At 33.3% G+C, this 20,183-nt stretch overlaps 1 protein-coding gene across 1 annotated transcript in view; it reads left to right on the top strand.

The window, feature by feature from the left end:
* LOC129749584 (putative mediator of RNA polymerase II transcription subunit 26) overlaps window positions 1-20,183 on the top strand; it is a 139,624-nt gene that overhangs the window by 88,177 nt on the left and 31,264 nt on the right. The window contains exons 3-5 of the mRNA XM_055744608.1: window positions 7,943-8,206; window positions 8,282-8,368; window positions 8,516-8,737. Coding sequence (XP_055600583.1) covers window positions 7,943-8,206; window positions 8,282-8,368; window positions 8,516-8,737 — 573 coding nt within the window. The remainder of the gene's footprint in view (window positions 1-7,942; window positions 8,207-8,281; window positions 8,369-8,515; window positions 8,738-20,183) is intronic.

Here is a 20,183-nt window from a genome sequence, read left to right as displayed (position 1 = left end):
CTAGTAAATATTTCTATTGATTGATATATGAATCGTGCAATAAAGTCTGCAGTGGATCTCTTTGGAAATGTTTCATTTTTGAAGGTAAATTCTCTTTGAATAAGTTTGAAATTCTAAAAATTTTATTCTACCTTGAAGATTAGTCGCGTAAATTTTTTGAGCTTTTTTGTGTTATTATCTTGAATCTTAAGTCAATTTTTCGATAAGCTTTTTTTAATCATTTTCAATTTTCTGTCAACATTTTGTCGTTTATCTATTTTCAATCTTTTATCATTATTTTGTCACTTTTTCATTAGGACCTACTTATTTTTAATTTAATGACCCTTCATGAAATGAAATTTCTGTAAATGTAAATCTTAACTCAATTTTAAGTATATTCTTAGAACTTTTCGTTGAACATGTGTTGGTTTTTCATTTGATTTTGTAGATTTCTCCCATATAACAATTTTGATTAAAATTTTTGGTTTCTGTTAATTTATTTCGAATGGTTAACTTTTTTCAATATAATTTTAGACTTTTCAACTGTTTTAGTGACATTGAGAAAATTCAGATTTGGGTGTATAGCATAAACCCAAATCCTAATTTTTCCATTGTTCACACTATAGAGTGCAGTTTCAAAATATGTGGATTTTTATTTTCAAAGAAAATGGATAAACTGGAAGTTCTTGTCGGAATTAGTTGTCCTAGTCCTTCGGGTACGATATTTTGGTTCCCTGCCATTGTTTCCTTAGAACTTTAAGATTCTGCGGACGCTATTCTTGAATTAACTAAGCTCATTTGAAATGTTCCTCTTTTGTCCAACGTATTGCTTTTCTACTAGTGAGACCAAGAGCCTTTCAAAAAACGTTTTTCAATGAATAGAATTGTCTTTGAAGCGTTTTATTTTAGTTTTTAAAGTCATTTTTAGTTAGTTTCGTCTTGACCTGGTCACTAATTTTACCCTAATTTCACTTCAAAGTAACTAAAATGCCCTACTTTTTTACCGCATGGTCGCTTCTAGCCCTGAAGTCTTTTTTGCAAGTGTTTTGATTTTCAAGTAGGTACTTATTAAAAGAATTTAAATTTGCAAATCAGATAAAAAAATATACTCCGATATTTTTCACAATTGTTACCGGAACTCAGAGTTTAAATCCCTCTTAAACATGAAATAACAAACCCAAAAAGTAACTAAACATTTCTTCATGTACAGCAAGTCATTATTATCATTTACAAAAACAATCATATGAAAACGAATTAATCAAAGTTAAATTTTTAATCCGGGATTTTTGCTGCAAACTTGAAAATGTAAAAAGAGGGATATTATAATTCTCCAGTTTATTTCAAGAGCTATTAACACAAGACAACGAACGGCATGGTCTTTTTTGTTGCTTTAAAACAGGCATGTCAAACTGGGGGTTTGCGGGCCACATGCGGCCCGCGGCCTTGGTCAATGCGGCCCGCGTAGCCCCGTCTTAAATTTTCACAAAATTCCCTACTACACAGAAGTTTGCTGGCTTTCCTGCCACAAAATATTAAAAAGATTTTTTTTTGCTACGAGAGGAAATAATATTATTTTTGGTAATGAAAAGTGATCCTGTTGAACATTTTCAAGCAGACGACTGGGGTTCAGGATTTGGCATTTGACGTTGATCTCACTGGCCACCTGCAAGATTTGAACTTAAAGCTTCAAGGAAAAGAAACAAATATCATAACTGCTTGTGATGATGTAAAAAAATTTCAGGCAAAGTTACGGTTATGGATCAACCAAATTTCCAAAGAAACCTTGTGTACTTCTCTACGCGTCAAGAACTGAAAAGATCAAATGAGGCTACATCATATGGTAAATACGTACTTCACCTAGAATCGTTACTAGATGCATTCAAAAATCAAAAGCCGTTTTTGTGACTTTAATTCATACGAGTAAGAATTTTCGTTGTTTGTATCTCCATTTTCGTTTGCTCCTAAAAATGCTGCTGATAATTTGCAACTAGAGTTGATAAAGCTGCAATGCGGTTCTACAGCTAAAGACCCCGTTCGTTTTTGGCAACATTCGATTTTGGCAACATTTTGGCACATGTGCCAAAATCGAACGGTTTTAAGAATCAACATTACCTTTTAGTTTTCGTTATAACATGACCAATGTAATTTATACAAACACCATAAATACGTTTTTATGTTCTGAAATGGTGATAAAATGCAACAATAAAAACAAATTAAAAAAAATATAAAGTATTCAAAAATAACAAAAAGATGAAACATTCAAAAAGTTAAAAAAAAAACAAATTCAAGCAATAGACAGAAAATGACAAATAACAACTAAAAAATGCTGAAGAACTACAAAAACAGCAAATATGACAAATGAAAACAAACATTAAAAACAAAACAAGAAAAGTGGAAAATTCTTCAAAAACATGATGAAAAAAATTCAAAAATGACTACGAATGGTCGAAAATTGACCAAAAATAACGTGTTTGATAATAATAACAGTTATTTTGTAAAAATAACTGAAAAAAAGTTGAAAAAAAACCGTTCTGGGGACGAACGGGGTCTGTAATTGCCTGAACGCTACGTTGAGTTACGGAAATTTGTTGCCAGAATTCTTGCTATGTTTGCAATAAGCTATCTATGTGAGCAGTTTTTTCCAGAATAAAAGCTACAAAAACTTCTCATCGTTCGAGATTATCTGATAAAAATTTATCATCAATAATGAAAGTGTCAGTGACAAATAAACTTCAACCTGATTTCAGGACAATAGGTATAATGCATTACAATATAAGAATGTTAAACATTAAAAGCTTACATAAAAATTTTACGCAAAATTTCATTCCAAGTTTACTTGTAACTAAATTCCATTTTATTGTATCTAATCTCCGCGAAACTAATATGTTATGTTTTCTCACTGATTTTGGCTGCGGCCCTCTACGTCATAGAAAATTTTAAATGCGGCCCGCACACTTGAACGAGTTTGACATGCCTGCTTTAAAAGCACGAATGTTAGGATTCCTTTAAAAATTTGAAAAATTAAGAACCAACTAATTTGATTATTTATTGTAAATTTACTCGCAATTGCTATTGGAATTTTTTTTTTATAAAACTATCAAGAATATCCAAGAGCTGACGAGGGTGTGTGTATGAAGATTGAACACAAATTGCTTTAAATCTTTCATAAAGGGTGATACGGTCAAAATTTGGTCAAGGGAAAACGCGTGTAAATCGATGAAATCGTTTACTTAAAAAATCAAATCAAATTTCTTTTTCAAGTTTAATTAGTATAAAATTCAGGTTCTTGTCCTTGGGAACCACCTGCACGTTGTTGGCGGCGTACCACTCCATGGCCTTTTTACCGTAATGGCAAGATGCCAAATCCGGCCAAAACAGTACGGAACAACCGTGTTTCTTCAGGAAAGGCAGCAGACGTTTATTCAAACACTTTTTCACGTAAATTTCTTGGTTGACAGTCCCGAAAGCTATGAAAATGCTGCTTTTCAAGCCACAAGTACAGATGGCTTGCCAAACAGGATATTTCTTCGCAAACTTTGACAGTTTCATGTGCTTGAAAATATCTGCTACCTTTCCCCTTCCTTTTGCCGTATAAAACTCCTGTCCCGGGAGCTGCTTGTAGTCGGCTTTGACGTAGGTTTCGTCGTCCATTACCACGCAGTCAAACTTCGTCAGCATCGTCGTGTACAGCCTCCGGGATCGCGCTTTGGCCGTCGTAGTTTGTTTATCATCGCGATTTGGAGTCACTACCTCTTTGTAAGTCAATAGTCCGGCTCGTTTTTTGGCACGATGCACGGTTGTAGACGATACACCCAGCTTATTTGCGGCATCTCGGAGAGAGAGTTTAGGGTTTCGCTTGGAACTACCGGCAACTCTCTTTGTCGTCTCAGCGGCTTCCGGGTTTCGAGTTCCTCCCGATCCAGACTTCCTGGCTGTCGACAAACGTTCCCCAAACACTTTAATTACATTTGTAACGGTTGGTTTGGCAACTTTTAACGATTTTGCCAGCTTTGCGTGCGAGTAGCTCGGAGCGCGAGCTAAATTTTGATACGCTGCTCTTCTTCCTTGGACGGCATTTTGACAACTGAAGAGTGAATTTCAAAATCAAAGTAGGAGCAACATTCTACACACACACACCTTCAAAATGAGGGGTGTTCAGGTTTTCAAAATGCAAAATTGAAAGAAATACGTCAAGTTGGTATTGACAGAAAACCAAGAGGTTTTCATTATTTTAACAAAAATGAAAGAAAATTATTGCGTTAGGGTTGATTGTTTCTAACTTTGTTTTCTCTTCTTCCATAACAAAAGGTAACCAAATTCACATTTTCCGTGATGTCAAGAGACTGGAGTAAAGGGCGCTGAATTCAAACAGGCAATTAGTTCTGTCTATCAGCTCTAGTTTTTAATAATCACAGTGCTTTTTGCTACCCCTTCAGTGGAAAAAATTAAGTTCGTCAAAAATATTAAAGTTAAAATAATCTTTCTTTTAAATTAAATTTCAACACTCTTCAAAAGCAAATTATTTTTCATGGCATCTGAGCTACTTGATTGTCTTGAGTCTCAACGTAACTTCAAGATTTGGAGGTTGAAGGAGTCACCCTTTAAAAAAATAGGAGGAATCTTCAGTACAATAAATAAACCCTTCAAATTAAAAAGAAATCGACCCTTTTTGGAGCGGGAAGAGTATTTAGTTACAGTATTTAGTATTTAGAGTATTTAGTTTAGTTTATGAAAACACTAATACATTGGTTTTGTTAATAAAATGTATGTTACATTTATTATGAGAGTTTTCATTCATTAAAATAGGAAGCGTCAATTAATACAATATGTCATCTAACTTTGTAAAAACTAATTTGTGAATTTAAGAAATCATGTCATTATGTCAAAACACTGTCGTTTATCAATTTTCAAAAAAATCCTTCCAGGATTATTGAAAAAAAAATTCTGTTAATTTCGTATGGGAGCCTTACTCTTTTTCGGATTCGGAGGGGTTTGAAATTATTGTAGAAATAATTTCCGGTCTTAAAATTGGCTACACATTAACTTTTACGTTGATCGGTTCAGTAGTTTCCGAAAATTGTTCGAATTGTGTCAAGTTCTTGTTAGTTTTGTATGGGAGCCCCCTCTTTTTGGATTCGAAAAGGTTTGAAAGTATTATAAAAATCATTTTCGGTCTTAAAAACGGCCACACATTAAATTTTACGTTGATTGGTTCAGTAGTTTCCAAAAATTGTTCGAATTGTGTATAAATTTTGTTAATTTTGTATGGGAGCCCCCTCTTTTTCGATTCAGAGAGGTTTGAAAGTATTATAGAAATTATTCCCGGTCTTGAAAAAAGCTTCACATCATCTTCCACGTCAATTGGTTCCGTAGTTTTCGAAATTTGTACGAATCGTGTCAAATTCTTGTTAATTTTGTAAAGGAGCTCATTCTTTTTGGATTTGAAGAGGTTTGAAAGTATAATAGAAACCATTTCCGGTCTCTAAAATGGCTTCACACTAAATTTCACGTGGATCGGCTCAGCAGTATCCGAAAATTGTTCGAATTGTGTCATTTTGTTATTAATTTTGTATGGGAGTCCCTTCTCTTTTACGTCGGAGCAGTTTGAAAGTATTTTTGAAACAATCTCCGACCCCAATAACTCTTACATACCAAAATTCATATTGATTGCTTTAGTAGTTTTCGAGTCTATAGGGAAGACAGACAGACAAACATTCATTTTTATATAGGACCTATTCCAGCGTGACGTCACACAGTGGTCCAAAACCCAGAAAAGCTGGCAGAAAATATTGCAAATTGGGCTGCCTTTTTTTGCCTTTTTTGGAGAACAGCGCCAAAGAATTGGACCCCTTTTTTCTTCAAAATTGACTTCTAAACCAATAACCTCCCGGATCACGAACTTAATAGATATTTAATTGGATCTCTAGGTTGAGTTTTCTCAAAATTCCATTTATTAAACATCCGTTTCATATTTTAAAGCACTATCAGTGCGAATTTCTGTGTTATTTTTACAATTAGGAATAACTCCCAAAACATAATTAAATAACTGTTTAACAAATATTCTTCTAATTATATTGATCAAATCATAGAACCTTTTTTGGTAGTCAAAATTCATGAGAACCAATTGAAACTTGAAAAATAGTTATAAACTCTTTTATGGTATTATTTTGAAAATATGAAATATGAAATAAAATAAAAGATAAAAATTCAGAGTTAAATTAAAAAATTAAAAAAAAATTAAGCACAAACTTTGTTTTTCTCGTATGAAATGTAAATTAAGTGTTTTGTGTTCAAACAACCATTGATATAATGAATGATCATTTAAGAAAAAAGGCCTGCATACCTTATTTCAAAATTTTAATCAGTATTGGCGAAATTGTTAAATAATTCTCATCTCTCATAAAATGTCTATATAGACACGTTCATTAATGAAAAATTAAAAAAAGTGATCAGCACCATAACTTTGTCATGTCAATCTGTTTTGATTTAATTTCAAATGTATTGTAGTTTTGAAATAATTTTAGATTTAATGAACCTTTTTAGGATGTGAGAGGTTTTGCAGCATTCTGTTGGAAAATTTTCAAACAAGAATTTTCTTACTGAACTATTATAATTTGGAAATTCTTACAGTCTTCTTGATTTTTTAGGCTATTAGAGAGAAATTGACCGGTGTTGAAAAATGTCATCGATGAAGTAGTTGTTTTTCATGCTTCCCTCGAACAAAATGTCTCGAATATCCATACACATTTAAGGCTCATTGCTACCTGTTGTCCAATCGGGTTCATATTTTGCATGCGAGCTTCTGATACGTCAATGATCAATTTTAGTCTGAAGCGCATAGTAGTCGCTAGTATTTTGTCCTCAAAACGTGACTTCTTCTACTTACTTAGATTAGAAAATGCATGAATCTTCGTTGAGAATTCAAAAGTTTCACTAAATCTTCTGCTGAAACTATCAATTTAATTTCAGTGTAAGAAAATATTCGAAGCTGTTGGTCCAGCGACGCAAAACTTCAAAAAGTATACACAAGTTTTTTTTTAATATTTAAACAAATTCCTCGTCTCGATGGTCAAGTCGTTAGCATGGTAAGACGGTCATCACTGGTCATCTGATGGCATGGGTTCGATTCCCATCTTGATACTGGGTGTTAAATGTTAATCTGAAGTTGTCCACGTTTATTCAGTCTGTAAGGCCTAAATCGGCTTAGACAATGTATGTCTCAAAAACAAATCGATCGAATATTCGTATCACACATAGTCCAAAAGAAAAGTATTCGATATCCGATAGTTGTGCAAAAACATGTATTCGTTAATGTTCTATTTAAATGCATACAAACGTATATTCACGTAAATAATAAAAATTATTATGAAGAGATTAACCACCGTAATTTTTGTTTGTTACTTTGATTTATCGGCCTAGCGGTGAAAAGTGATGTCCTTTTTAGTAGGGACATCTAAAGATTATGAAAATTTTTTTTATATAGATGGATAGAAGGTTAGAAGAATCCATCTATATAAAAAAAATTTTCATAATCTTTAGATGTCCCTACTAAAAAGGACATCACTTTTCACCGCTAGGCCGATAAATCAAAGTAACAATAAAAATTATGTTTTATTTGTCTAGATTGGTTATAAAATCTATAATATATTGTTTAGTTGGAAAAACTGTAGGACTGTAGGACTGTGTTGTCTGTCTGTTCGTTTTTTTTCTAGATTATTGAATTTTGTTGGTTCATCATGGTTAAGAGATCATTTCTCGACTATCATTATTTGAAAAGATTCTCGAAGATGGAGAGAAACATCAACAAATAGTTTTTGCTCATCAATATTTAAAAAAAATGGAAATTCCAATTCACAGGATAATCATTTGTATATTATTGACTGATCTCTTCATTTTCTCCTCTAAAGTGTTAATGGTCAAGTTTTAACCATCCACTTTCTGCTTCCTTTTTTACCTTCCATAGATTTGCCGGTTCTGCTGGCACAGGATCCGGACGGACGAGAACGAGTTGTGTCCCGCATGCCGGAAGGCGTACCCGGAGAACCCGGCCGACTTCACACCCCTGTCGCAGAAGCAGATTGCGGCGTTCAAGGCCGAGAAGCGACAGCGGGACCAGCAGCGGAAGGCGAAAGTTTCCGAAAACCGGAAGCACCTCGCCAACGTACGGGTGGTGCAGAAGAACCTGGTCTTTGTGGTCGGACTACCGACGCGGTTAGCCGATCCGGAGGTAAGCTCCCGATTATGGTTAGGTAATACTAAATGGAATCGAACTAATTGAAATTTTATTTACCTACCCTTACAGATTCTGAAAAAGCACGAATACTTTGGCAAGTATGGAAAGATTCATAAAGTTGTCATAAACCCTAGCACGACGTATGCGGGAGACAAGGTAACAAGTGTCAATTAGAGACCTAGGTAATTTACTGTTTCCCTTCTTTCGTTTCGCTTTGCTTTCATGTATGTGAACCCCTCTCGTCTACCTCTGGACCTTCGATCGACATTTGGAATTTATCCTTCTTCCCAAAAACAACAACAGCAAGGTCCTTCGGCGTCGGCGTACGTGACCTACTTCAACAATAACGACGCGCTGAGGGCGATCCAGAGCGTCAACAATATTATGTTGGACGGGCGGCTGATCAAGACCAGCTTAGGCACCACCAAGTACTGCAGCCACTTCATGAAGAACACCACCTGCCCCAAGCCGGATTGCATGTATCTGCACGAACTGGGTGACCAGGAGGCTAGCTTTACGAAGGAGGTAAGTGGGCGACTTATTTGTTTTTAACTGAATTATTTTTTAAGGATTAACAGTGATAGCGAACAGTAATTCCAGAATATTTTGATAGTACGAGTTGTTAACTGGGTTCTTCGAAAAAGTTCAATAAAACCAGTGTGAAGATTAAAAAGTCTTAATGGCGGGTATTACATACAGTATAGAATAGCAGTGTGAACCATTGCAGCTTGTTTTAAACCCAGGAATGGATTACTTATTGTATTCTAGTTTCAGTAACATTGTATTAAGCTGCATATTGGTTGAAGAAAGTGAAACCTGTCGTTTTTCACGAAATTCAAGGCTTCTCTTATTTCGGATTTTTTCACCTCTGGGATGATTCATCCTTACCGGAAATTCGAAGCTTCATTCTTCAATTTTTTTTTTAAAGTAATGCACAGTACCTTACAAAGGGTCACTTCTTTAGAGCTTGGATTGCTATCAACTACGGTCCACCTGCAGCCCCTCCTGGCCAAATGGCATAATGGTTGCACTCCGTGATTGGTTCGAAATAATCAACATTGCACAATGAACGAATTGAAAAATTGCCTTACTTTCTATTAAATGGTGTTACAATAGACGTTGATTTGAAGTCTTTTTTGTATTTCTCAAACCCTTTTGTCTAAAAAGCTTCGTTTTGGTTCAAAACTCATCCCCATTTTCAGAAACGTTTACATGAGTAAATTTGAACTTTTGGGTTTGTATGGGAAAATTGTATTTTTTGTAATAAAAAATCAACAGCATTTTGTTTCTTCTGTGGAATCGATCATGCTAATGGTTTTTTGCCAATTTATAAATTCATAAAGTTATTCAGTTATTTAGACACGAATACCACAAGGCGGTAAAGTGTCATCAATAAACCAAAAAAAAAAAACAAAGTTGTTCAGCGGAAAATTTCAAAAATTGGCTCAAAAACCATAAGCTCATGTAAACTTTACTTAAAAATTTAGCAAAAAATCATCGATGAGTTTTGAACCAAAACAAAAGTTTTTAGACCGCAGCCAGGTTTGAGAAATTAAAAAATGACCCCAAATCGACTTAGTCTAGTGTCATAATCCTTGCGATGATGCTTTCCAAAATCTATCGAAAACCTTGCACAACTTTTAAGAGATTGTACTACATCGTTGAATCGTTGACTATTCTCAATGCATCGATAGAATTCTGTTTATCGTCGTTCAATTTCATAAAAAATTAACCAAACCAAAATGAAATTTTCGCAAGAAATACTTTTAACGGAAATGACGCTTTTCCAGTTTTACAAGAGTATCGCTTTCGATCTCAATACTTTCTATGTTATAGCCGTGTTTAGTTTTCGATTTCTATAACACAAAAATTGCGCGTGAGCTTTCATTACGGTACAGGCGTAATTATTGGTTTTAGGAATACCAGTTTAGCACAATTTTAAATTTTGGAACCTGCTAAAATACGCACTCCCCACCGGTGTGATAGCAAACACTTTTATTGCAGACACTCAATAATTGAGAAGAAAACCCCATTACATTAGATAAATTGCATAAGTTTTTAGTTTCACACAATCTAACGTCTTAAAATTCATTCTACGAGTATTCTTTCTGAAAGAACCGTCATTTTAATTACTCTACCAGCATTTCATTAACTCAAAAGCCGAAATGACTACACAGCGAGAAAAAAGGTTAATTGAAACATAACAAAACAAAAACATTTCTTTCAAAAATTGACTCCTTTTGGGGTGCTGATTCCAAATATTCATTTAGTATACCGGCTCTTGTTTGGCCACACCTTTTGAAAATAGGTAAAAACAGTGTTGCTAGCAAACCGGGAAACCGGAAATTTCGGCACCTCACCGGAAAAATTGTCATGTTGAAAATGTTTTCACTAAATTTCCAAAATATTTTTATATCATTTCTTAATTTAAGAGTAGTTTTTGACTGTCTAGTTATAGATTTTTCTCATAAACGCTTATTTTCTTTCGTTAGTAAACAAACGAAGTTGGAATCGCTTTTTATTACTAAATGGGAGCAATATGTAATATATAACAGTTTTGTGTTCAGTTTAGTCAATAATAGTATCATTATTCAATTTATAACATTTCTGTTATGCCTGTAAGTGTAGCACACTTGCGACAAGCGAAAAAATATGATCATAAAATGATTCAGTGTTCGATGTACATATTTCATTAAATTATGTTAGGCAAAAAGCAAATAATTTGGCAGCGTGAGACATTTTAAGGACAGTTACACCTCTTTTTCACCAGAAAAATGGTGTTTCAATGTTGTTGTGTATTTTGTTTGAATTGACCTGAGGAACGAAGCATTATATCGCAAATGTTTTGTTTTTAATTCTTCCTACATTAAATTTTTGCTTTAAGTTTCTACGCTGGATTATATTTCTTATGTAAGAATTGTATCAAAAAAAGTTCCTGTCGAAATCTTAGGTCCTTATCCGATCAAAAATAATAGCTTACATTCAAACGATTAAAGTTCAGCCCTGCCTTATACACGATTTTCTATTAGCAGTTTCTCCTACTAAGCATCTGCTTTATGTATCCGTCATTTAATTTCAATCTTTAATTCTTCTATCAAGAATTTTCGTCGTAAAAAGTTCACCGCAATGCCATTAAACTAGCATATAAAAAGTGAGTTATGTAACTCAGTTGGTGATTCGCAAAATTGAGATGTCCTGAGTAAATTGTAGCAGATTCAAAAGTAAACATCGAATCGAATACACCAGCTAAATTATCCAATGTCAGTCTGCCAACTCTGTCGTAAATATACATTTTGAACTATATAAAATGTTATTCGATCCATAGGAACTAAAATAAACTCCAATTCACAGTGTTCCACTAAGAAACCGGACCATATGGAAAAGAGTATGAATATTTATTCTGGGTTCCAGGCCATTGCGGTATTCTAGGGTACGAAGAAGCAGACCAGCTAGCTAGGGAAAGATTTCATAACATTGATTTTTCGAAAACGCAATATTCTAAAAATGTTTCACACCATAGAAATGAAATAAATAGCAGCCTGATATAGTGTTAGAAATATGGTAATCCTATCTGAAAAGGTAAACCAATGAAAGGCATTCAAAGCTTTTGCCTAGTAGTTCGGCGATGATTCGCGTAAACTTTGCATTTATATTGTGGTCAGTTTTTACGGCTTGTCAAATGTGAGTTGCACATAAACGTTATCGTTTGTTAATTATCTTTTGGCTACAGTAGATGTAAGATAACAAAACGGAAGATAAAACGAAATATTATGAAAAAAATGCGATTTGTCTATGATCGGATATCATATTATTTTCTATTACCGGACTAGAAAGTATCCAAAATTAAACATAATTTCAACTTGAAACTTCCAATTTTTTTCATCTCTATAGCACCCTTAAATGGTTAGCAGAAGATAAGGATTCAAAAACGAAAATATTTTAATCCTCTAAGAATCTTTAAATTATGCTGTCCGTCCGGTGAAACAAATGTTTCATTCTGGTTTGTCAAAAAAAAATTTAGGAATATCTTCATAGAATGTTCAGTACTGAAAAACACGCACTCACAAGACCTGTGCAAGTAATTTGAGTCATTTTTCTACGTTTTTGTGCCATTAATGACAACTTGGGTGAAGTAATTCGTAGTGTCCGGCCATAGACAACACTTTTAGAAATGAGTGAAAACTAACATAAAATGATTTCTCTTACCACATGAACATGTTGTAATTTTTTTTTATAATATAGTTTAGTGCGCATAATATTGATACTTCTCAACAAAGTAGAGGAACCAATATTTACAAAAATAGATTTTTGAAGTTATTGCTTAAAAACCTTAGGTGTTCCTTAGACAAGTTCCTCCTACTCCCTTCCCGGTAGGTATCAAAAATTGTTCTAAAAATAGATAGATAACTATTGCTCTGAAAATATGGCACAATGATGAAGTCCATATTGTCAACGGTTGACATATTTCAATAGATGTTTTTGATATTAAAAAATAATATTTTTTTTTAATTTATAGCATATTAGCTAACCCGGTGTGCTGTGCTACACTTTCCAAAAATAAAAAAAAATTGTGAAAATTGTTTAGGTTTTGTTTTTTGTAGGCACGATTTAAATCAAACTTTATTTATAATTCATAAGAAAAAATTTTTGATCAGGGTTGCAGCTAGAGTTTCGAATTGCACTACAAAGATAATTTCATATTATTTACTGAAATTGATCTCTAATTCTTTTTTCAAGATCTGATTTTTTTTCTGTTCTAATCGTGTATGAGTTCTTTTACTATATAAAATTGTATGTTTTACTGGTGTAAATTCGCTACACTCTATCTTTTCCAAAGTAGGAAAGGCTCAAGAATCACCATAAAACATAGTTCGTATCGTAATAACGTCATATGCCAAAAATGTGTACGCAAACACCCATTTCTTAAAAAATAAGGTGCCTTTTGCTTGATAAGATTTCAATTTATGCCATAAAAAACTTATATGGGAGACACCCCCCTGTTCCCTCCAGCACTGGAGGTAGGAGGAAGGCAATTCTAATAATCATACCCATTTTTTTTTGTACCCAACAACCTTCTCATAGCAAATTTTGTTCCATTAGTGATAAGTGAGATATACAACAAAATTAAATTTTGATAAGTTTTCAGATTGGGCAATAATATTGTATGGGAGCTCCCCTTGTCCCTCCTATATCCCGATTAGAAATGGAGTGGTCTAAAATAATTATATAAGGTACACCGGGGCAAGTGCAAACGTTCAACTTTTCTCTGTTACAAAAAAGTAAAAAATATTTCTTCTTCAAGTAATTGTTGTTTAGACCCAAACAAATAATCTGACATAGATAAACTAAACTTTCTTCTTAACTTAAATTTTTCACTAAAAACACGGCACTGTTTGATCACATACGAATTCAAGTACGTACTAGACATGAACAGTAGGGTGTCCCAAAATTGCATAACTTCTGGGAATCTGGGGGCTCATTCTCCAAATGGTAGATTAGGATGTGCAGAACAAACTTTTGTATGGGGCCGACTAAAAAAAATCATGTTTAGAGGTTCCGCAAGCGCGATCTTTGAAAAAAGTCCACTTTCAAAAGATTTGATTTTAAATAAATTCTGGGTTCAAACATTTTTATAAAACATATTTACTTTATATTTTTTTAATTTTGTTTGGGTTAAATACTACACGTTAAAAATGAAAAATGATCCAAATTTGTATCAAAATGTAAAACAAGCAAGCTATTTCGAAGAAAAAAAAATTTTTTTGGTCCAAAAATATTGAATTCAATTGACCAAAATGTGTACCAAGCGTAAAATATTTTTAATACCAATGCCATCAAAAGATGCGGAATTTTGTGCACTTAAACTTGGCTGAACAAAACATGTTGTTTGTATCATCGTGTGATTCACGGTTGAATCCTTAATAAAAATCACAATTTAGGATATTTTTTATTTAATTTATCAAATTTGTTTGAATAAATACTACTTTAAAATCAAAATACTTTCAAAAAAAGACTTAAATGGTTTAAGAGAGTCATCAGAAGGCCATATGCCAAATTTCAGCGGAATCGGACAACAGGAAGGGGTTGCACTGAATCTCAAGTGTGAAAAGGATTCTGAGACATAGTGTTCTAAAGAAGCATAAAAAACTGGTTTCTCATCATACATTTTTTTCGTTAATAATCGATTGCTTGATTATGTAGATTTTATTAAAATTTCAATCAAGACTTACATTTCACCTGAAGACTGCAACTCGATTGGACTTAAAATAAAAAAGTTATGTTATGACTGTTCAAAGATTGTATTTTTGTGGTAATTTGTCGTTTAACACAGAATGAGTAAATTTTACTCATTGCGTTTTACAGGACAATTTGTAACCAAAATACAATCTTTGAGCAGCCATAACTTTTTTGTCTTAAGTCCAATCGAGTTGCTGTCTTCAGGTGAAATGTTAGTCTTGATTGAAATTTTAATAAAATCTACAATAACCAAGCAATCGATTGGTAAAGAAAAAAATGTATGATGAGAAACCAGTTTTTTATGCTTCTTTAGAACACTATGTCTCAGAATCTTTTTCACACTTGAGATTCAGTGCAACCCCTTCCTGTTGTCCGATTCCGCTCAAATTTGTCATATGGCCTTCTGATGACTCTCTTAAACCATTCAAGTCTTTTTTTGAAAGTATTCTGATTTTAAAGTAGTATTTATTCAAACAAATTTGATAAATTAAATAAAAAATATCCTAAATTGTGATTTTTATTAAGGATTCAACCGTGAATAGCTCTTCACACGATGATACAAACAACATGTTTTGTTCAGCCAAGTTTAAGTGCACAAAATTCCGCATCTTTTGATGGCATTGGTATTAAAAATATTTTACGCTTGGTACACATTTTGGTCAATTGGATTCAATATTTTTGGACCAAAAAATTTTTTTTTCTTCGAAATAGCTTGCTTGTTTTACATTTTGATACAAATTTGGATCATTTTTCATTTTTAACGTGTAGTATTTAACCCAAACAAAATTAAAAAAATATAAAATAAATCAGTTTTATAAAAATTTTTGGACCCAGAATTTATTTAAAATCAAATCTTTTGAAAGTGGACTTTTTTCAAAGATCGCGCTTGCGGAACCTCTAAACATGATTTTTTTTAGTCGGCCCCATACAAAAGTTTGTTCTGCACATCCTAATCTACCATTTGGAGGGTGAGCCCCCAGATTCTCAGAAGTTATGCAATTTTGGGACACCCTAATGAACAGTGTGTTTTTGTTTTGCATATTTTGGCTACAAAAAAGGGCATTCAAATCCGAATTTTCGTTAAAAGGTGAGTGTTTGAGACCGATATTCAAGTGAAAGCATAAAATTTATGATAAATTTTCAGTACACCCCGAGAGTTGTGAAAATAATATTCGCTCTTGTTAACCCACACTGCGGGGCAAGTGCAAACGACACTACCGGGGTAAGTGCAAACGCACCTTTAAGCCATGTAACATCAGCCATTTCAGAAAATTCATCACCAAAATGGTTCAGCATTATATTAAAATGGTCAGAAGAGGTATCCAAAGTGTTGTATCTGAAGCGAATGTTCAAAGTTCCGTAATGCTTAAGTAAATGAAGGTCTTTTGCTTAAAACGACAGTCACCAAAAATGGAGTTCCAAAAAGTTATCAATATTGCAAGAAAACAGCAAATCTATATATATAAAAATGAATGTTTGTCTGTCTGTCTGTTCCCTATAGACTCGGAAACTACTGAACCGATCATCGTAAAACTTGGCATCTGAGGGTTTTTGGGGCCGGGATGGTTTCTATAATAGTTACAAACCTCTCCGACTTAAGGAAAGGGGGGCTCTCATACAAAGTTTGTAGTTTTTCGAAACAAATTAAAGTCATGACATCCATTTTCTCGAGATTTTTTTTCCTTTGGGCGGTTTGTTTTTCGTCTCCATGGTCGAGGCGTCGGTCGCGAGCCAACGTCGCGAGAGGACAGTAACCAAGGCATAGCATACTGATCAGTGGGAATATTTTGGCGCGTATTTCTCAACCAAGCATATTTTCAATGCACGTGGTGGCGATATGAAGCCTCGATGTGATTTTTTTCTACTTGATTCCTAGCTCATTTGTACAGCACATGGTTATGACTGACGCCTAGATGTGACCCAAATTGACATTTTGCCGATCGAATAAACATATAGGTACAATTTTTTTTGCCAAAATCGGAAATTGAAAAGGCATGGCATTCATTTTTAGAAATTATCTTTTCTTTGATGGGTTTGTTTTTCGTCTCTATGGTCAAGCAAACGTCGTCGCAAGTGGATAGTAACCAAAACATACTGTTCATTGATTGCTGGAAAAAATTAACAATCAGGCGCCTGTTTCTCAACCGAGTACCTACCTATATTTCTTATGCACGTGGGGGCGATATGCAACCTAGATGTGTTTTTTCTTGCTTAAATTGTACACAGCACGTGAAAATAAATGACGGCTAGATATGACACGGATTGGTATTTTATCAATCGAATCAAAACCAATTTAAAGATTTGCAAAAATAGTTCGTGTTAATGTAGCATTTGTTGTCTAAAAAATATAAATTTAGTTCTGATGCTAATGAAATAATGGTATGACACTTTGCGGACAGAAAGTAAAGAATTTACATACAATTTTTTAACCCATTTCGCCTACAAGGTTATTTTTGAATCATATTGAAAACAGAAATATGAATAAGATGTTTTCTACAGAGATAGATCGGAAACATTTTGTTGAACATGAACAAGTTTTATCAAGCGCCATTTAAATTTAAAGAAGATTAAAAAATCCGATCCGACACATGAGCTGATCAAAAGCCTTTTCTTTAAATTGGATAAGATAGGACTGACGTGTGCATAAGTGAAAGGTACCAGTGAAATAAACTGATTTTTATTGACCAAAAGTGAGGGAATTCGTTTTCCCAAAAAAATTTTATTCAAAGAACACTAGAGCATGTTCAAACGTTCAAATTTTCTCTGCAACAAAAAAAAATAAAAAATTTTGTTTTCTTCTAAAAATTGTTACCAAATACACAACTGAAACGAATTTAGAAATGAAAATGGAAACTTTTTATTTCAAAAAATTCTGAAAAAAAACGTCGTACTTTTTGCTTACATATTAATTCAAGTACGTAATTAACATGAAAAATGTTTTTGTGTTACATGGCTGCATAAACGAGACTTTTGATCCGCTTCTTTTTTAAATAGTGAGAGTTTAGAACTGATATTCAACTGAAAGCAAATTTTTTTTGAGAAATTTTAATTATACCCTTGAAATGTTAAAAAAATATTCCCTCCTGTCAACTTACATGGTGGGGAAAGGGCAAACGTCGAAGTTATAAGAAATTCATCTTCAAAATGATTCAATATGTTGGAAAGACCAGAAGGGGTATTCTGAATGTTGAAACGAAAACGGATATTAAATTTTTTTAAATGTCTTTGTCATGAAGGTCATTTGCTTTGAACAGCATGCGTTAAAAGTGGAGTAACAAACATAAATTTATACTGCAGGAATACTGTAGATATTTCAATGAAACTTGATAAAACAAACGAACAGAAGTACGTATTTAATCCATTTTAAGCCATTACTCTGACGCATCTGAAAATAAACTATGCATTTACATTTGCCCCAATATACCGGATAAATGTTAACTTAGAAATTGTTTTTGCCAACATTTTTGAATATTTGACTTTCAAAAAGAAATTAAAAAACGCTGAGAATTTATTCAGTGATGCAACTGATATTTTTTCAAATATTTGTATTTTATGCTTTAATAAATTTATCAGAAAAACAGAAATGTGCACTGTATAAAATTGATAATTTTCCATGATAAGTGCTGTTTGGGAAAACTTCAAGCTGAAATGTCTTAGCCCACGAGTTTGGCATATGGCGAAACATTTTTTAACATACTTTTGACGCAAAAAGGATAGATATTCAAACTGCTTCGAAAGGCGAGGATGCTGAAAAAAGCTGTTTGAAAATGGTTATTAAAAATCCTTTTCATCGTTTTTTTTTATAAATTTCTAAAGCTTTCCTCCATAAAGTACAATGCGAATCTTTTCCTTTAAATTAGAAATTTATGATAACTCGAGCCGGGTAAATCAACCTACCTTCTTTAAGCAGTGGGGGACAAAATTGGAAAAGATGGGGGAGCTCCCAAGTAAGTTTAAGATAAAGAGCTTTTCAAAGAAGGGACCATATTTTAAAAGAGAGTTTTTTTTGCGTACGGATATTTGGCATAACTCAAAAAAAAGATGATACAAATGTTTTTATGGAAGTTCGTAACTTTCCAGATTGGGAAAATGTGGAAAATCCATAAATTTTGATATTATTTAAGTTATTATGAAGCTTTAAAAGCAGAGTACAAATTTTAGATCTTGAAAAAGAAATTTAGAGATCAAGTTTCAGTTAATAATATATACCATCTTTGAATTGCAATTCGGAACTCCAGCTGCAGCTCTCATTTCAAAGTTGTTGGATCTGAACTATGATGATTTGACTTAAAAAAAAGCTAACAAAAATCTACATTTTAATGAATTTTTACAAATTACATTTATTTTTGGAATGTGTAGCAAAGCACACCGGGTCAGCTAGTATATTAATAAAAGTTGATAAAACGTACCGGAACATGTATTCAATTCATTTTAGGACCGATACACTGAATCAGCTGTGAATTAGTTTGGAAAAAGTATTGCGTTTGCACTTGCCCCCATAAACGGGGCAAGTGCAAATTTTGAAATTTTTTCACAAAAGCACCGTTACTTTTTACCAACATTTTTTTATTTTTTACTTTCAACGGGACTTTGTTGAGAACTATTTTAGTGATGCAACGAACGATAATTGATAATTTTTGAACATATACAGATTTTTCTAGGACATGTATAAGTTGAACTATTGTGAAAACCGTTTGCACTTACCCCGGTGTACCTTAACCATTTCTCGTACTCCATGCTCTCCCGTGCCAAAATTGATTCCATATACTTGATTATTTCTAAAGGATGGAAAAAATTCTAAACGAGCCCCTGCCTTTTCCCATCTCTCCACAAAAAGGAGGCAGTTGTACCAAATAAGAACTATTTTCGTACTCAAAAACCCTTCCATGCCAAATTTGGTTCCATTTTTTCGATAAGTAACTCGAGTTATGCAGTATAAAAAAATTTATGGGAGCCGAACTTCTAACTTCCCATCTTCCCAATGGAAGAAGGAAGGTGTCTGAAATAATCATAGAAATATAACTCGTACTTAAACATCCTCCTATGAAAAATAAAGTTGCATTTGCTTGAATAGTTTTTGAATTATGTATACAAATTCCTCTTCCTATCTCCCCACTGGAAGGAGAGATGGGTACCGAAAGTTCACAGAAATATTTATCGTACCCCGATACTCTCCCGTACCAAATTTGTATCCATTTGCTCGATTTATTTTCTAGCTATACAAAAATTGTATGGCAGCCTCCTTCCCCATTTCTCATTTCTCCATTAGAAAAAGGAACCCGATCAGAAGAGAAAAACTAAATTATATCAAGATGAGATATTTTGATATTCAATTTTTTCCTATCTGGATGAGTTATAATCTAGTACTCGTAGGATGTTAAAATATCTCAAATTATATCAAAAAATCTATGCGATCATAGCTGAATTATATCAATTTTAGATATGCTCCTTTCAAGATTATATCTCATTCAGATAGCATAGATTGATATTGGACAGAACAAAACCTATCAAAATTATAACTTATCAAGATATGAGTGCTTCGAGAAAAATTTCAAGTGGAATATCAATAAACCACATTATTTGCTAAAACCATGCCCCATTCTTGGTTTCCCAATACTTGGATTCAATTTTATGAATCTGTTGAGCGAAACTCATAAACGTACGGTTTGGGCCGTTGACTTCGATGTCCGTGTTCCAGAAAATGTTTTACGTATATCAAAATAAGATATAATCA

This window comes from Uranotaenia lowii, chromosome 2 (genome assembly GCF_029784155.1).
Source record: "Uranotaenia lowii strain MFRU-FL chromosome 2, ASM2978415v1, whole genome shotgun sequence".
Classification (NCBI taxonomy): domain Eukaryota; kingdom Metazoa; phylum Arthropoda; class Insecta; order Diptera; family Culicidae; genus Uranotaenia; species Uranotaenia lowii.
The sequence above is the reverse complement of the archived record's forward strand: the minus strand, read 5'-3'. Positions and strand labels throughout refer to the sequence as shown.